The sequence below is a fragment of the Maniola hyperantus genome, chromosome 10 (genome assembly GCF_902806685.2).
Source record: "Maniola hyperantus chromosome 10, iAphHyp1.2, whole genome shotgun sequence".
Classification (NCBI taxonomy): domain Eukaryota; kingdom Metazoa; phylum Arthropoda; class Insecta; order Lepidoptera; family Nymphalidae; genus Maniola; species Maniola hyperantus.
Window position 1 is genome coordinate 709,225 of NC_048545.1, and position 14,352 is coordinate 723,576.

Below are 14,352 nucleotides of genomic sequence, written 5' to 3' on the forward strand. Positions count from 1 at the left end.
TTAGATGATGCCCGCGAGACGGGCGCATCAAGCAAAGCAAATCTACGTGCTTGACCGTGTCGGGAGCTCTTAAAATGAATTTTACTGTCTATGGTGTGAACTGTGAATGCAGCGCAAAGCGCAACATGCAACATACCGTGCGAACAAGTTACTTTACTCTATGGAACAAGGCTCTCGTCACTTGAATGACATTGACATGGGGCGCTGTTGGAGACAAAGAATTTGGAAGTACTACAAAGCTTAGAGTAAGTATTTAAACCTCAGAATAAGGACTGTTAGAAGTAGCCCTATTGTGACACTTACTGTTAGAGCGAGATAGCTAAATGCATTTAAGCTCTTGTTAGAACGTGACAAAATGATTATGTTTTGTCCTTATCACCGTGGCCACCTTTTTTTGTTTGTCACAATGTATTTGTACGTGAGTATTTGACAAAGAACGTGAAGTGTAGAAGGAATGACATTTCACAAGTAAGAAAATCTGCTTGAGCGAGAGGGACTGAGGGGGCCACGCTAGTTGCAAATCTGGACATATCTGTGATTTAAACAAACAAAGGCTGACTATTCGAACAAGAACAAAGGGGACACTTGAAGGCAACGTTAGTTCCGATTTTCGCTACGCGCGTAGACTGAGTAAAAAATCTAGACAAAGTAACGTTTGCTTTCTCATTCCCACTAAAAAGAGAGCACAGATAAAGTTACTAATGTGATAAACAGAGACGCAGCTAACCTATTTTTTGTCCCTTATCGTGTAACCGGGTTTTTTCAAGAAATACAACTTTACTTGCAAAACAAACTTTAAGAATTCGTGGCGTCATTGTATTTCTCATTTATTATTTAATTGTTTTCACATAAAAAACGTTTAATACAAATATCGGTTACCTAATACAAATATTGACTACTAAATAATGGTAATTGTCGTGTTATTCATCGTTACGCTGTGCTATCGCTATCTCAGATGCGGTTACACAGTACTTTAGTCTAGCTTTTTTAATCAGTCTACGGCCACGGGCCATGATAGCCTTGTCGCACTGTACAAATGTGGAAGTCAAACCATAGAATAAAGTAACTAATATAAATAGCACAATTAAAAAAAAAAAATGAAACTAGTAAAATCACAGAACAAAATGAATAAGCTAATAGATCTATTGTGGTGGCGCGCTCTCCAAAACGATGAGGCGGATGGATGGATATATTCTTAACAAAATAAAACCAGATTTACTTAAATATTTTATTGTAACCTTGAAATATATTACTTACAATTGTAAAGTTAAATAATACAATAATCCATACTTAACATTATAAATGCGAAAGTGTGTCTATCTGTCTTTCTGATAGCTTTTCACGGCCCATCCGTTCAACCGATTTTAATTAAATTTGGTACAGCTTGCATCCCGGGGAAGGACATTTATCCCGAAAAATCAAAGAGTTCCCACCATCTATATAAATGATAAGATATGCCCAAGCAAGCAAAATTTTTCACGGTTTTGGAACCAAATAAATCAGCTCCACCTCTTAGGTACTAATGAACGATCCATTTAAAATCCAGACGTCACTGAAGTTGCTTTTTTGTTTGCGAATTTTGTTTGTTCAATAGCCCTGTCCATACGAAGTCATATATAAGTCAATGGTTCCCATGGGATTTTTAAAATCCATGTAGACAAAGTCGCGGGCATCATCTATGGTATAATTTGTATAACCCGATAACATAATAAATATCCGGTTATGGTCGGTGTTTAGTCGGTGATGGCGAGGTGCAGCATGGCGGCGGAGAGGTCGGGCGCCGCGCCGCGCTGCGCCCACTGCGCCAGTCGCCACGCGTCTGCGCGCTTGGCGCCGCCCGAGCTCTTGTACTGTCCCACCAGCGCGTTAGTTACCTGACACACACATAAAGGAGACTGACTGACTGATCTATCAACACACAGCTCAAACTACTGGACGGATCGGGCTGAAATTTAGATCTGGCTGACATTAGGCATGTAGACAGCTATTATGACGTAGGCATCCGCTAAGAAAGGATTTTTGAAAATTCAACCCCTAAGGGGGTGAAATAGGGGTTTGAAATTTGTGTAGTCCACGCGGACAAAGTCGCGAGCATAAGCTAGTCTAAAAGGAAAAGGTGACTGACTGACTGATCTATCTACGCACAGTTTATACTACTTGACGGATCGGACTGGGCATGCAGATAGTTATTATGACAAAGGCATCCGCTAAGAAAGGATTTTTGAAAATTCAACCCCTAAGGGGGTAAAATGGGGGTTTGAAATTTGTGTGATCCACGCGGACGAAGTCGCGAGCTAGTAACACTTTAAATCCATATTTTTAATATATTAAATGCGAATGTGTGTCTGTCTATTTGCTAGCTTTTCACGGTTCAAGAATTTAACCGATTTATATGGGTAGAGTTAGCTTACATCCCGTGGAAGGACATAGTTCCCACGGGATTCTTGAAAACCTAAATCCAAGCGGACGAAGTCGCAGGCATCATCTAGTAATGAAATAAATAATAATGAATCGATATGTAATCTGGTGCTGGAGACGTCTCTTAAGAATAAAATGGGCCGCACATCGTACAAACGTCTCCATCCTCAAAGAACATAAAATAAATCAAAGGCTTTCGTCACTAGTACAACTGCAAACCCTCAAGTTCTTTCGGCACATTACAAGGAAGAGTGGTACCATCGAACACCTCGTGGTACAAGGTCGAGTGGAGTCGACTACGTGGACAGACTTAATCCGATCCGCAACAAACACGCCTGTCTCCGTGTGTGCACGTAATGCCAACAACAGGAGTTGCTGGAGGGAGATCGCACGAGCAGCAGTGACCAAATTATAGCCACGACCATTCTGTCAAGAGTGAACGATTTGAAGAAGTTCAAAATTCAATTTTCAATTTTTTTTTTTTTTTTCCTACCATAAAGCACCATTATAAAATGGCAGCTTTATTACTATTACCATCTAGCCTACGGGCTAATAAGTAATATTATTCTAGCTTAAACTTCTACTTATGATTAAAATTAATATATTAATTATAAAGATAAAAATCAAATTATTTATATATATTTATAATATATTAATTATAAAGATAAAATTCAATTTGAATTTGAAATAGTTTAACTTACCAAAAACAAGCCAAGCGTCGCTCTTGTATTATCTGGGTTGAGTTTCAATGCTTGGCAGTAATATGATTTTGCTAACTCCATGTTTTCTATTCCACCCTGTAATACAAGACAAAAACGAATTTTAAGGGAATACTTCTTACGCGCTTCCCGATACAAACGTTTTTCGCCTATTTTTCTTTTCTTTGTATTTGTATGCATGTAATAGGTATGTATGTATGTGTATTTCTTTATTCCATCATAACTTCTAAATGCATAACAGATTTGGATGTATGGGGTATCATTAAGATCCTTCTATGTGTTTCCATTCTCGAGATCGTAACGATCAGAAACACATAAAGAAACAGAGTCCCTTTCTTAAATGCAGTTTTAGCACTGTGTCAGGACTCGACCACAACAATAGGAAGATCTTCCTCCCGGCTGGTTCCATGCCTGGAGATCCAGCTGGTCCGATTGTTGTATCTTGGAACTTACATTTAGGTCTTCCGAGACGAAAACTTCGTTTGCGCGATTCAAGTTTCATAGTGAGCGATTGAAGATACCAGCAGCGCCATCTAGTGTCAGTATGTGGAAACCACCACACCTCCATATCTGACTGAGTTTAAAGTCAAAGTCAAAGTCAAAGTCAAATGATTTATTCAAAATAGGTAATAAATTACTCTTATTGATTGTCTGGTATAGTGTTAGATTTGTAAGATAATATAGTGGTGATAATTATAACGCAAACTTAAAACTAAAGCTACGAGGGTTCCAAACGCGCCCAGGTCTGAGAAGAGCCCACAACAAACTCAGCCGGGTATTCTTTTTATTATCACCACTTTACAAATTTATTGAAACTTATCTAGATCTTAGAACTATCACAAAGTCGTTAAGCAACTCATTCCCAAGCTTGCTTATCATTTAAATAATCCTTTACATTGTAATAGGATTTTTCAATTAGTTTACGTTTTATGAAAACTTTGAACTTGTTGAGAGACATCTCCAATATGTCTTCTGGAAGCTTATTATAGAAACGTATGGAATTACGAGCAAATGAATTGCTAACTTTACTGAGCCTAGAGGCGGGAATTACAAGTTTATTTTTATTTCTAGTATTTATATATTTAGGAATGTCTCACCATAGTGTAGCGTATGTCAGCAAGGCGCTGGTGCATGAGATGGTTGTGTGGCTGGTGCAGGATCAGCTCTTCAGCACAGAAGGCAGCCTTGGAGTACTCCTGCACCTGCAGGTACAGCTCCGACAACTCCTGCCAAGCCTCCATATCTGACATGAATCTACAACGTTAATTTGCACTTCTTTAATCATACAAAAGGAAAATTTGTAGTGAAAAAAAATGATATACAGTATGCAGCCGAAAGTAATGTACATCAGCCTTTAGAACAACATTTCGGCTTTGTAGTGCGTTGTCTCTGTCACTCATACCTGTGTGACTTTTGTCGGTCTCAACGACAGAGACAGTGCTCTACAAATCTGCTATCTCCTTCTAAAGATCGATGTACATTACTTTCGGCCGCATACTGTACATCATTTTGAAGTTTTTGCTAAAGGAATGATTTTTTTCAAAATTTGATATTAGGGTTGGAGGTTGTAACGTGTACCTAGACGGTCTCGTTACACCTTTATTATAATTGTTTTCCTTTTTATTTTGCAATAGAATTTTGACACTGACAGGCATTTGTTTACATCGGTAACATAACCTCTACCCATTATTATCTTCAAGGAGACCATAGATCAGTGTTTTGACAGTTGTTTTTTTTTTTAAACGAAATTTATAGTAATTGATGGAAGACATTTGACATGACTAATGGCTTGTCACTTTTCTTCCAAAATTCGTACGTGATATTCGGCTCTCTCCGGATTTTTATGAAATATGAGACGTTTTGTGGCGAAATGCCTAGAAAGCAGTAATTTCGGCCTTGAAGGCTTCACCTTAATATGGATATTATGAAATAACAGCGCTAATGCGCTGTTCCCCTGTGTTCCCCATGTGTTCCCCTTGTGTTTCCCTATTTATCGCACTATGAGGTGATTTGCTTCAAAAATATGTGTTTGTGGAACCTGATTAGAACATGGTGTTGAAATGTCCTTTCACACAAATCGGCCTGCATCCGAAGATCTAGTGCGTCGGTTTATAAATCTTAATCAGGGAACTCTTTAAAATATCCTCCGGTGCGTGGCGAACGATATATTTTATTAATTTTAGTACAAATTTTTCATAACCCTAGGTCTAATATTTAATAATGTAAAGGGTACCTATATTTCGTAGAATTAAGATAAGGCAAGGAACGTAGGGACGCTATTCATAGTAATTTATTTTAAATAGAAAATTATATTATAATTCAAAAACTTTTACAATTTTTCATTGTTTTGATCCTCCAACATATTTATCTGACATTTGTCGTCTCGTGAGAGAGTCCACGACGGAGTAGGCCCGAAATCCCTGCCTTGAGATTAAAGGTTCAGGCCTCTGCTCGGCTATCCGTGCGTCGTTCCTCCGGCTGGCTGGCGCCCGAATCTTATCTTATACTGTAGGGGAGGGCCATCCTTCTCCTACCCCTTATTTGCCCGCTGGAAGGAAAAAGGTAAGTATTCTCCACCTTACCTCACCATATAAATAAATTTCTTTATTTTTGTAATTTTTTTTAATTTTTCACCTGCGCATTGGGGGTGAAAAATATTTTTATATGACATTTGTCGCCCTGGAACAGAGACCTGATTCTTTTTTGGGATCCTAGTCGTGTTGATTCTCATGGTTTGGTGGATCAATATTTTAATTGCCGTCGTTCTTGTCTTACTTAGTGTTTTTGTAATATTTTAAGGTGTATTGTATCCGTGTAACCTATTTATTGTATGCCTAGATACTAAGATGTTTGTCCTAGCATAGCTAATTTAAGTGTGCTCGTGTAGTTAATAAGCGTAGCTTGTTTTGAGGCTTATATACATTTTTGTTATATACAATATAGGCAAAAATGGATGAAAAATCTGAAAATGTGTCCGTTGACCCCGACCACATGATAACTTTAGATCATGATACACCGACTATATCTAGGATTGACCCTAGTAATTTATCACATCAAGGTATAAGTAATTATTATGTTAATAAGCGCTTTGATTTTTCCAAATTGAATGTAACGTTCAACGGTAAAACCTGCCCGTTGGAATTTTTGACCCGCATTGAAGAGTTAAAGCCGGTGAAAGGTTTCACCGATGAACAGTGTTTCCATGCCTTACCTGTTCTTTTGACAGATATCGCTCTTAAATGGTTCCGTGCTAAGAGAACATACTTAATTAATTGGCCACAATTTAAACTTGAATTTCTAGACCATTTCACCCCCAGAGATTTTAATTATCAGTTGGAGTATCAAATTAGGACTAGAAAACAGAAACCATCCGAAAGTTTGTCAGAATTTATAGTCGAGTTGATGGATATGTCTGCAAAACTACAAACCCCTTTGTTAGAGACCACCTTACTAGATATTGCTAAGCATAATATGCTCCCCCAGTTTTCCTATCATTTAATCGGGCGGGGAATTATGTCATTAAATGAGCTAATTCAATTAGGCAAAGAAATTGAGTCATATAAGAGTAATTTAAAACCTTTACAGGACAGTGCTTCTTCTATTACAAGTACCAAGAAAGAAATTAGTGTTCCCTCTGGTAGTAACAAAAAGTTTAATAATAAAGTCTTTCAGAGCCAGAAAATCTCATGCAAAAAATGTGATGGGAATGATCATATGTTTCTAAATTGCCCGATTTACCCTGGAAAGCTTTGCTTTCGGTGTAAACACCCGGATGTAACAACTAAGGATTGTCCAAAATGTCACCCCCCTAGAGAGGCCATTTCTACATTGGAAACGCGGTCAAAAAACTGACTAGGTGTCGCCGTGGCCAATTTTCATTGGAAAATAATAGGTACACGACGACCGTCGACAATCTTGAATATTTTTGTAACAGTAACCCTTTGAGTGTAAATAATAATAATCTTAACTTAATAAATGAAATAGCTTCCCTTTTACAATTTAAAGATTCTGATAATCGTCCTTACATGGCATTTACTGTGCGAGGCCGAGAGTTTTTAGGTTTAATGGACAGCGGAGCCCAAATAAGTGTTCTAGGAAATAATTCCCACTTACTATTCCAAAAAATGGGTTTCGATATGACACCCTCGTCCTTTTCTGCGGCCACAGCTGATGGGAAACATCAAAAGGTAATTGGCTGCATGGTACTGCCCATTAGGTGTGCCAAAAGAATCAGACAATGTAAGTTCGCGGTCATCCCCTCTTTTACTAGTGATGTTATCCTTGGAATTGATTTTTGGCTTACTTTTGATATTTTGTCCAAATTAAAAAAAGAGATTTCTGTTATCAACTCCATTGAAAATGATTGTCCCTTTGAAATTTCACCCATTATTCCAGCATCCAGTCTATCTACTGATGAGAAACTTAGATTAGATAAGATTGCTCAATTTTTCAAAAACATTTCCTATGAACAGAAAGGTTTAGGGAAAACAGACTTAGTTCAACACAAAATTGTAACTTTCGGCGAACCCATTAAGCAGCGATATTATTCATTGAGTCCTGCTAAATTAAAAGCTTTGAACGTAGAAATTGATAAAATGTTGGCAGAAGGTATTATTCAACCCTCTAGATCACCATGGAGTAGTCCATTGGTCATGGTGACTAAGAAAGATGGTAGTCTTAGAGTTTGCTTAGATTCCAGAAAATTAAATTCAGTTACCGTTCGTGATTCTTATCCCTTACCATATATATCTAGGATACTAGTGAACCTTAGAGATGCTAAATTTCTCAGCTCTATAGATCTCTCTAAGGCTTTTTATCAGATTTTATTAGAAGAATCCTCTAGAGAAAAGACAGCTTTTGTAGTCCCCGGTCGTGGTTTATTCGAGTTCGTTAGGATGCCATTTGGTGTGACAAATGCACCTGCCGAGTTACAGAGACTTTCTGATCGGTTATTTGGACCCGAGTTTGATAACAAACTGTTTTGTTACCTAGACGATATTATCCTAGTTTCCCAAGACTTTGAAAGCCATTTAATTCTCTTAGAAAAAGTTTATCAAAGATTAAAAGATTCTGGACTCACAATTAACTTAAATAAATCCGAATTTTGTAAGGAAAAATTGAAATATCTCGGTTATATTGTAGATAAAGACGGATTACACACTGACCCAGAGAAATTGGAAATCATAAAAAATTACCCTCAACCCCAATCTGCTAAAAATGTTAGAAGTTTTATTGGTATGTGTTCTTATTATAGAAGGTTTATTCCAAATTTTTCTCACTATGTGGCTCCCTTAACGAAATTAACTAGCGGTAAACGAAATGCTAAGATTAAGTTTGTATGGAATGATGATGCACAACAATCTTTTGATTATTTAAAGAACGCCTTAATGACAGCGCCAGTTTTGCAATGTCCTGATTTCGAAAAACCCTTCTCTATACATTGTGATGCCAGCGGCTATGCGATTGGTAGCGTTCTGATGCAAGACGATGACTCAGGTCAACAACATCCTATTGCCTACTTTTCTAAATTATTATCTAAAGCTGAACAGAATTATAGCGTCACTGAGAGAGAACTTTTAGCTGTTTTGTTATCAATTGAACATTTTCGACCCTACGTGGAAGGTACGGAATTTACAGTAGTCACTGATCATGCCAGTTTAAAATGGTTGATGAATTTAACTAACCCCTCTGGTAGGTTAGCTAGATGGTCCACTCGTTTGTCACAGTATAAATTTAATATTATTCACAAAAAAGGTAGTAGTCATACAGTCCCTGATGCTTTATCTCGTATAGAAATTGCTGAAATTGTATCATGTCCAGAGGATATCCATGATCCATGGTATTCTAAAATTTTTGTAGAATGCCAGAAACATCCTTCAAAATTTAAAACTTATAAAGTAGAAAATGATACCTTGTATAAATATGTTAAGCCTAAATCTATTTTAAATCAAAATTTAGCTTGGAAAATAGTAATACCTAGAGAAAATATTTTAGAAACTATTAGAAATAATCATGATGATTTAAATTCGGTTCATTTTGGTATTCATAAAACCATAGAAAAATTGCGAATGCATTACTTTTGGCCTAGAATGTTCAAAGATGTCAAAGATTATATAAATAGATGTGATAAGTGTAAAGCATATAAACATTCAACTTCAGCTCCTTTAGGTTTCATGTCTAACCCTAAATTGGTCGATCGTCCCATGACTATGTTGTCTCTTGATATTGTAGGTCCATTGCCGAGATCTTATACAGGTTATGTTTACATACTTACCGTGGTAGATGTTTTTTCTAAATTTTGTTGGATCTTACCCATGCGTAAAGCAACTACTGGAACAATAATTAACTTATTACAAAAGGAAATTTTCTTGAAATTTGGCGTTCCGAAGATTTGCATACTTGACAATGGAGTTCAGATGACCTCTAGAGCTTTTAAACACTTTGCTAAAGAATATAACATTCCAAAATTATTTTATAACACTTTGTATACCCCTCAGAATAACCCAGTTGAACGCTTTAATAAGACTATTGAAACTTGTATAGCATGCTATGTTGAGAACGATCATAGAACCTGGTCTAAATATTTGCCCCATATACAGGCAGCTATTAATGGCACTATTAATCTAGTTACCGGATACACACCTAATTTTCTTATGTTTGGTAGGGAAGTTTTCCTCGATGGGTCCCTACATAAATTTAATTCTATCTCTGATCCTTCAGAGTTAGTTATTGGTAGTCGTTCTGATTATTCAGACGCACTTCTTACTTTGAGTAATATTTTTGATAAAACTGTTAGTAATTTGGCTAAATCATATAGACGTAATGCCAAATACTACAATGTGGGAAGAAAAGTCATTTCTTATTGTGTTGGAGACATAGTTTGGAGGCGCAACTTTGTGCAATCCAATGCTGCTTCGTTCTTTTCAGCTAAATTAGCTCCTAGATTTGTTAAATGTAAAATAATAAAGAGAATTTCAGATACTGTTTATATATTGAAAGATTTGGCAAAGAATAGTACAGGTAGATACCATATAAAAGATATTCTTAAAATTTGACAAAATTAAAACTTAAAATTAATTTTATTTTGAAAAGGACTAAACAGAAGCTAACACAATAAGGACTAATCATTTTGAGTAGGATTCTTTGACACTCCTTGTCAGTCCTACTGATTTTATAGGATTTTTGGCTATTTTGTCAATCCTATCCTTTTGTAGCTTGCGGCTATGCAGTTGCCCCGCACTACCTTATGTGTATATATTGTACATTTTTATCTTTGTAGTTCTTTTATAAGGGCTCATTTTGTATAGGATTTTTGGCTCCTTTGTCAATCCTATACTTATTTTTGGTTGCGGTTGTCTTTGTTTGCACCGTATTACCTTATTTTGTTGTAAATATGTACAGTTGTTTTTATGTGGGATTACGGTTTAGCACATGCCCCGTATTATCCTCCTGCTTGTTTCTGTTTTAATCAGTCAAGTAGTTTTGTACATATGTACAGCTCTTTTGTGGGATCATGGTTGGCACATGCTCCATGCTATCCTCCTGCTTGTGTCTGTTTAACGGGCAAGTGGATGTAAATATTTTCTTTTGGATGGGTCTTTAGTACTCATATTCAGCCTTGTCTCACACATGTGGACATGTATGCTATGTCCTTGCTTAGGCAGGACGGTGTTTTGGATGTCGCTCTTTTGTAGTGCATCATTTTGGGTGGTTCGACACTGCGCGGCGAGGGTGCCCAGTGCTTTGTCCAGTTGCAGACCATTCCGAAAACCCTTTAGCTAGGTTAGTTCGTCAATGCGCGGCGAGGGTGCCTCAGCGGGTTGAACGGGTGCAGACTAACTCTAGACTCTTTTTGTTTAGGCTAAGTGTTGTGTTAGATTGGTTTATCATTTCACGGCGTTAGTGCTTAGTGATCTGGTCAGTAGAATGCCAATTCTAATCACACACTCTTTAGAAAGTTTTCTTCTCTTCTTCGCTAGTTTGGCTTACCATTTCACAGCGTTGGTGCTACGTGTCTGGTCAGTTGAATGCCAATACTATGCAATTTTAGTTTAAGATAATTTTTTTTGCTTTGAAGGATTGCTTCTCAATCCGTATTTATTAAAGATTATTTGGTCGTTTTGGCTTGAATGAATTTAGATATTTAATTCTTCTTTTGTTTGGTAGTTCCCTTCGTTTTTGCCTTACAGGATTGTTAAGGGTAAAGAAAAAAAAAAAATTTTTTTTTTTCTTTTTCTCTAGAAAGGGGAAATTGTAACGTGTACCTAGACGGTCTCGTTACACCTTTATTATAATTGTTTTCCTTTTTATTTTGCAATAGAATTTTGACACTGACAGGCATTTGTTTACATCGGTAACATAACCTCTACCCATTATTATCTTCAAGGAGACCATAGATCAGTGTTTTGACAGTTGTTTTTTTTTTTAAACGAAATTTATAGTAATTGATGGAAGACATTTGACATGACTAATGGCTTGTCACTTTTCTTCCAAAATTCGTACGTGATATTCGGCTCTCTCCGGATTTTTATGAAATATGAGACGTTTTGTGGCGAAATGCCTAGAAAGCAGTAATTTCGGCCTTGAAGGCTTCACCTTAATATGGATATTATGAAATAACAGCGCTAATGCGCTGTTCCCCTGTGTTCCCCATGTGTTCCCCTTGTGTTTCCCTATTTATCGCACTATGAGGTGATTTGCTTCAAAAATATGTGTTTGTGGAACCTGATTAGAACATGGTGTTGAAATGTCCTTTCACACAAATCGGCCTGCATCCGAAGATCTAGTGCGTCGGTTTATAAATCTTAATCAGGGAACTCTTTAAAATATCCTCCGGTGCGTGGCGAACGATATATTTTATTAATTTTAGTACAAATTTTTCATAACCCTAGGTCTAATATTTAATAATGTAAAGGGTACCTATATTTCGTAGAATTAAGATAAGGCAAGGAACGTAGGGACGCTATTCATAGTAATTTATTTTAAATAGAAAATTATATTATAATTCAAAAACTTTTACAATTTTTCATTGTTTTGATCCTCCAACATATTTATCTGACATTTGTCGTCTCGTGAGAGAGTCCACGACGGAGTAGGCCCGAAATCCCTGCCTTGAGATTAAAGGTTCAGGCCTCTGCTCGGCTATCCGTGCGTCGTTCCTCCGGCTGGCTGGCGCCCGAATCTTATCTTATACTGTAGGGGAGGGCCATCCTTCTCCTACCCCTTATTTGCCCGCTGGAAGGAAAAAGGTAAGTATTCTCCACCTTACCTCACCATATAAATAAATTTCTTTATTTTTGTAATTTTTTTTAATTTTTCACCTGCGCATTGGGGGTGAAAAATATTTTTATATGACAAGGTGATTCATTTATTTATTAACCTATTAATTTAATACATATTAAAGGATCATCATAGTTCAAACAAACCTTGAAAAATCAAACTGTCTATTGGTAAAAGCTGTAGAAACTGCAAACTGCCAAACAATTATTATTATATAAGTAACTAGCTTATGCTTGCAACTACGTCCGGGTGGATTACACAAATTTCTAACCCCTATTTCACCCCCTCAGGGTTTGAATTTTCAAAAATCCTTAGCGGATGCCTATGTCATAATAGCTTTCTGTATGCCAAATTTCAGCCCGATCCGTCTAGTAGTTCGAGCTGTGCGTTGATAGATCAGTCAGTCAGTCAGTCACCTTTTCCTTTTATATATTTAGATAAGTAGTGATTAATGACTCACTTCTTCAAATAATCCACCAACTCTTTGATAGCGTCAGTGATAAGCCCCTGCGCCTTCAAAATGCAGATGCGCCGCTTGCGCGCGGCGGCGTTGGTCTCGTCCGACTTTATTATATTATCCAGCAGCTCTAGTGCTTCATCGTATCTATCAAATAAAATAAATAATCAGCTTCCCTCTCTCTCTGTAGGAGAGGCATTCTGAACAAGTGGTAGATGCATTTGATGATTTGCTTGTAATGTTTAATTGAATAAAAAATATTTCTTTTCTATTCTCTTTAATCTGTATCCGTCATTACTGAGGATTGACACCTTTCCACATAATGGTAGTTTTTTAAAACATATAGAATTACCAACAAATGAATTGTTAACTTTACTAAGCCTAGTTACCGCCGAGTTTCTTGCTGGTTCTTCTCGGTAGGAACGGCATTCCGAACCAGTGGTAAATTAAACCTGACTATTCATAAGCACTTTTAAAAAGTTTACATGAATAAAAAAAACATTCTATTCTATTCTATTCTATTCTAGAGGCTGATTCATAACTCACTTCTCCTCAGCCTCCAAGCAGGCAGCTTTGTAGCGCATGACACGCAGACTGCCCGGGAACTCCATGTTGAGCAGCATGATCCACCACATGGCCGTCTCATAGTAGTGGCAGTCCAGAGCCGCGTATATCACTTGCTCCAGTATCACATACTCTACAAATCAATACAAACATGCATACAAAAAAGTCCTTACTGACTGACTATTCAACCTCCAGCCCTAAAAGACCTAGAAAGCAGAAATTTCGTAGTAAAATAAAGTAGACAAGGGATCTTTATACAATGTAACCTATGTTAATAACACAACACAAGTTACATGTACTTCATAATAGCTATCTGCATGCTAAATTTCAGCCTGATCCGTCCAGTAGTTCAAGCTGTGCATTGATAAATCAGTCAGTCAGTCAACTTTTCCTTTTATATATTTTGATTAAACAGTAAATAATAGGATTATAAAATAAAAAAGCCTTTTTTTTATTATAATAGGATTATAGTGACAATACTCACTCTCACTGCCTAATTTCTTAAATACTGGAATGATTGTGTCAAATAAGGTCAAAACTTCTTCGCCCTTCCTCTCGTTGTTTTCACGCCATTGTCGTAGCAAATCAATTATTTCTGAAAATTAATTATTATAAATTAATAAAATAGGACCTGTTAGCATAACCTCATTTTAATGGTTTTCACTCTGCATTTCCTACCGTTTCGGCTCAAGTCTTCGTAATTATTATAAGACATTATCAAACTGTGCTAAATTGTGAAATCACTATGGAAGAATCAAGAAATACAAATTTTAATAAAGTTGATTTGTTTTGTGTAAAAAAAGGATTTCAGATATATTTTCTTGTTCTCTTGACCACAGACTAAAACAATTAACCGTGAACCACATCCAAGGACACAACACTAGCACAAGCACAGCTCTAGATATAGTAGATAAT

The 14,352-nt window shown here is 36.8% G+C and overlaps 1 protein-coding gene across 1 annotated transcript; it reads right to left on the minus strand.

Annotated features, from left to right (window-relative positions):
- Positions 1-1,214: 1,214 nt before the first annotated feature.
- Positions 1,215-14,287, minus strand: LOC117985996 (ER membrane protein complex subunit 2-like). Its single transcript, XM_034972798.2, has 7 exons — positions 14,116-14,287; positions 13,922-14,032; positions 13,420-13,570; positions 12,877-13,020; positions 4,235-4,391; positions 3,120-3,215; positions 1,215-1,874 (listed from the first exon to the last, which is right to left on the minus strand). Exons 1-7 carry the CDS (start codon positions 14,150-14,152, stop codon positions 1,734-1,736), a joined length of 837 nt encoding a protein of 278 aa, XP_034828689.1. The 5' UTR covers positions 14,153-14,287; the 3' UTR covers positions 1,215-1,733.
- Positions 14,288-14,352: the final 65 nt, after the last annotated feature.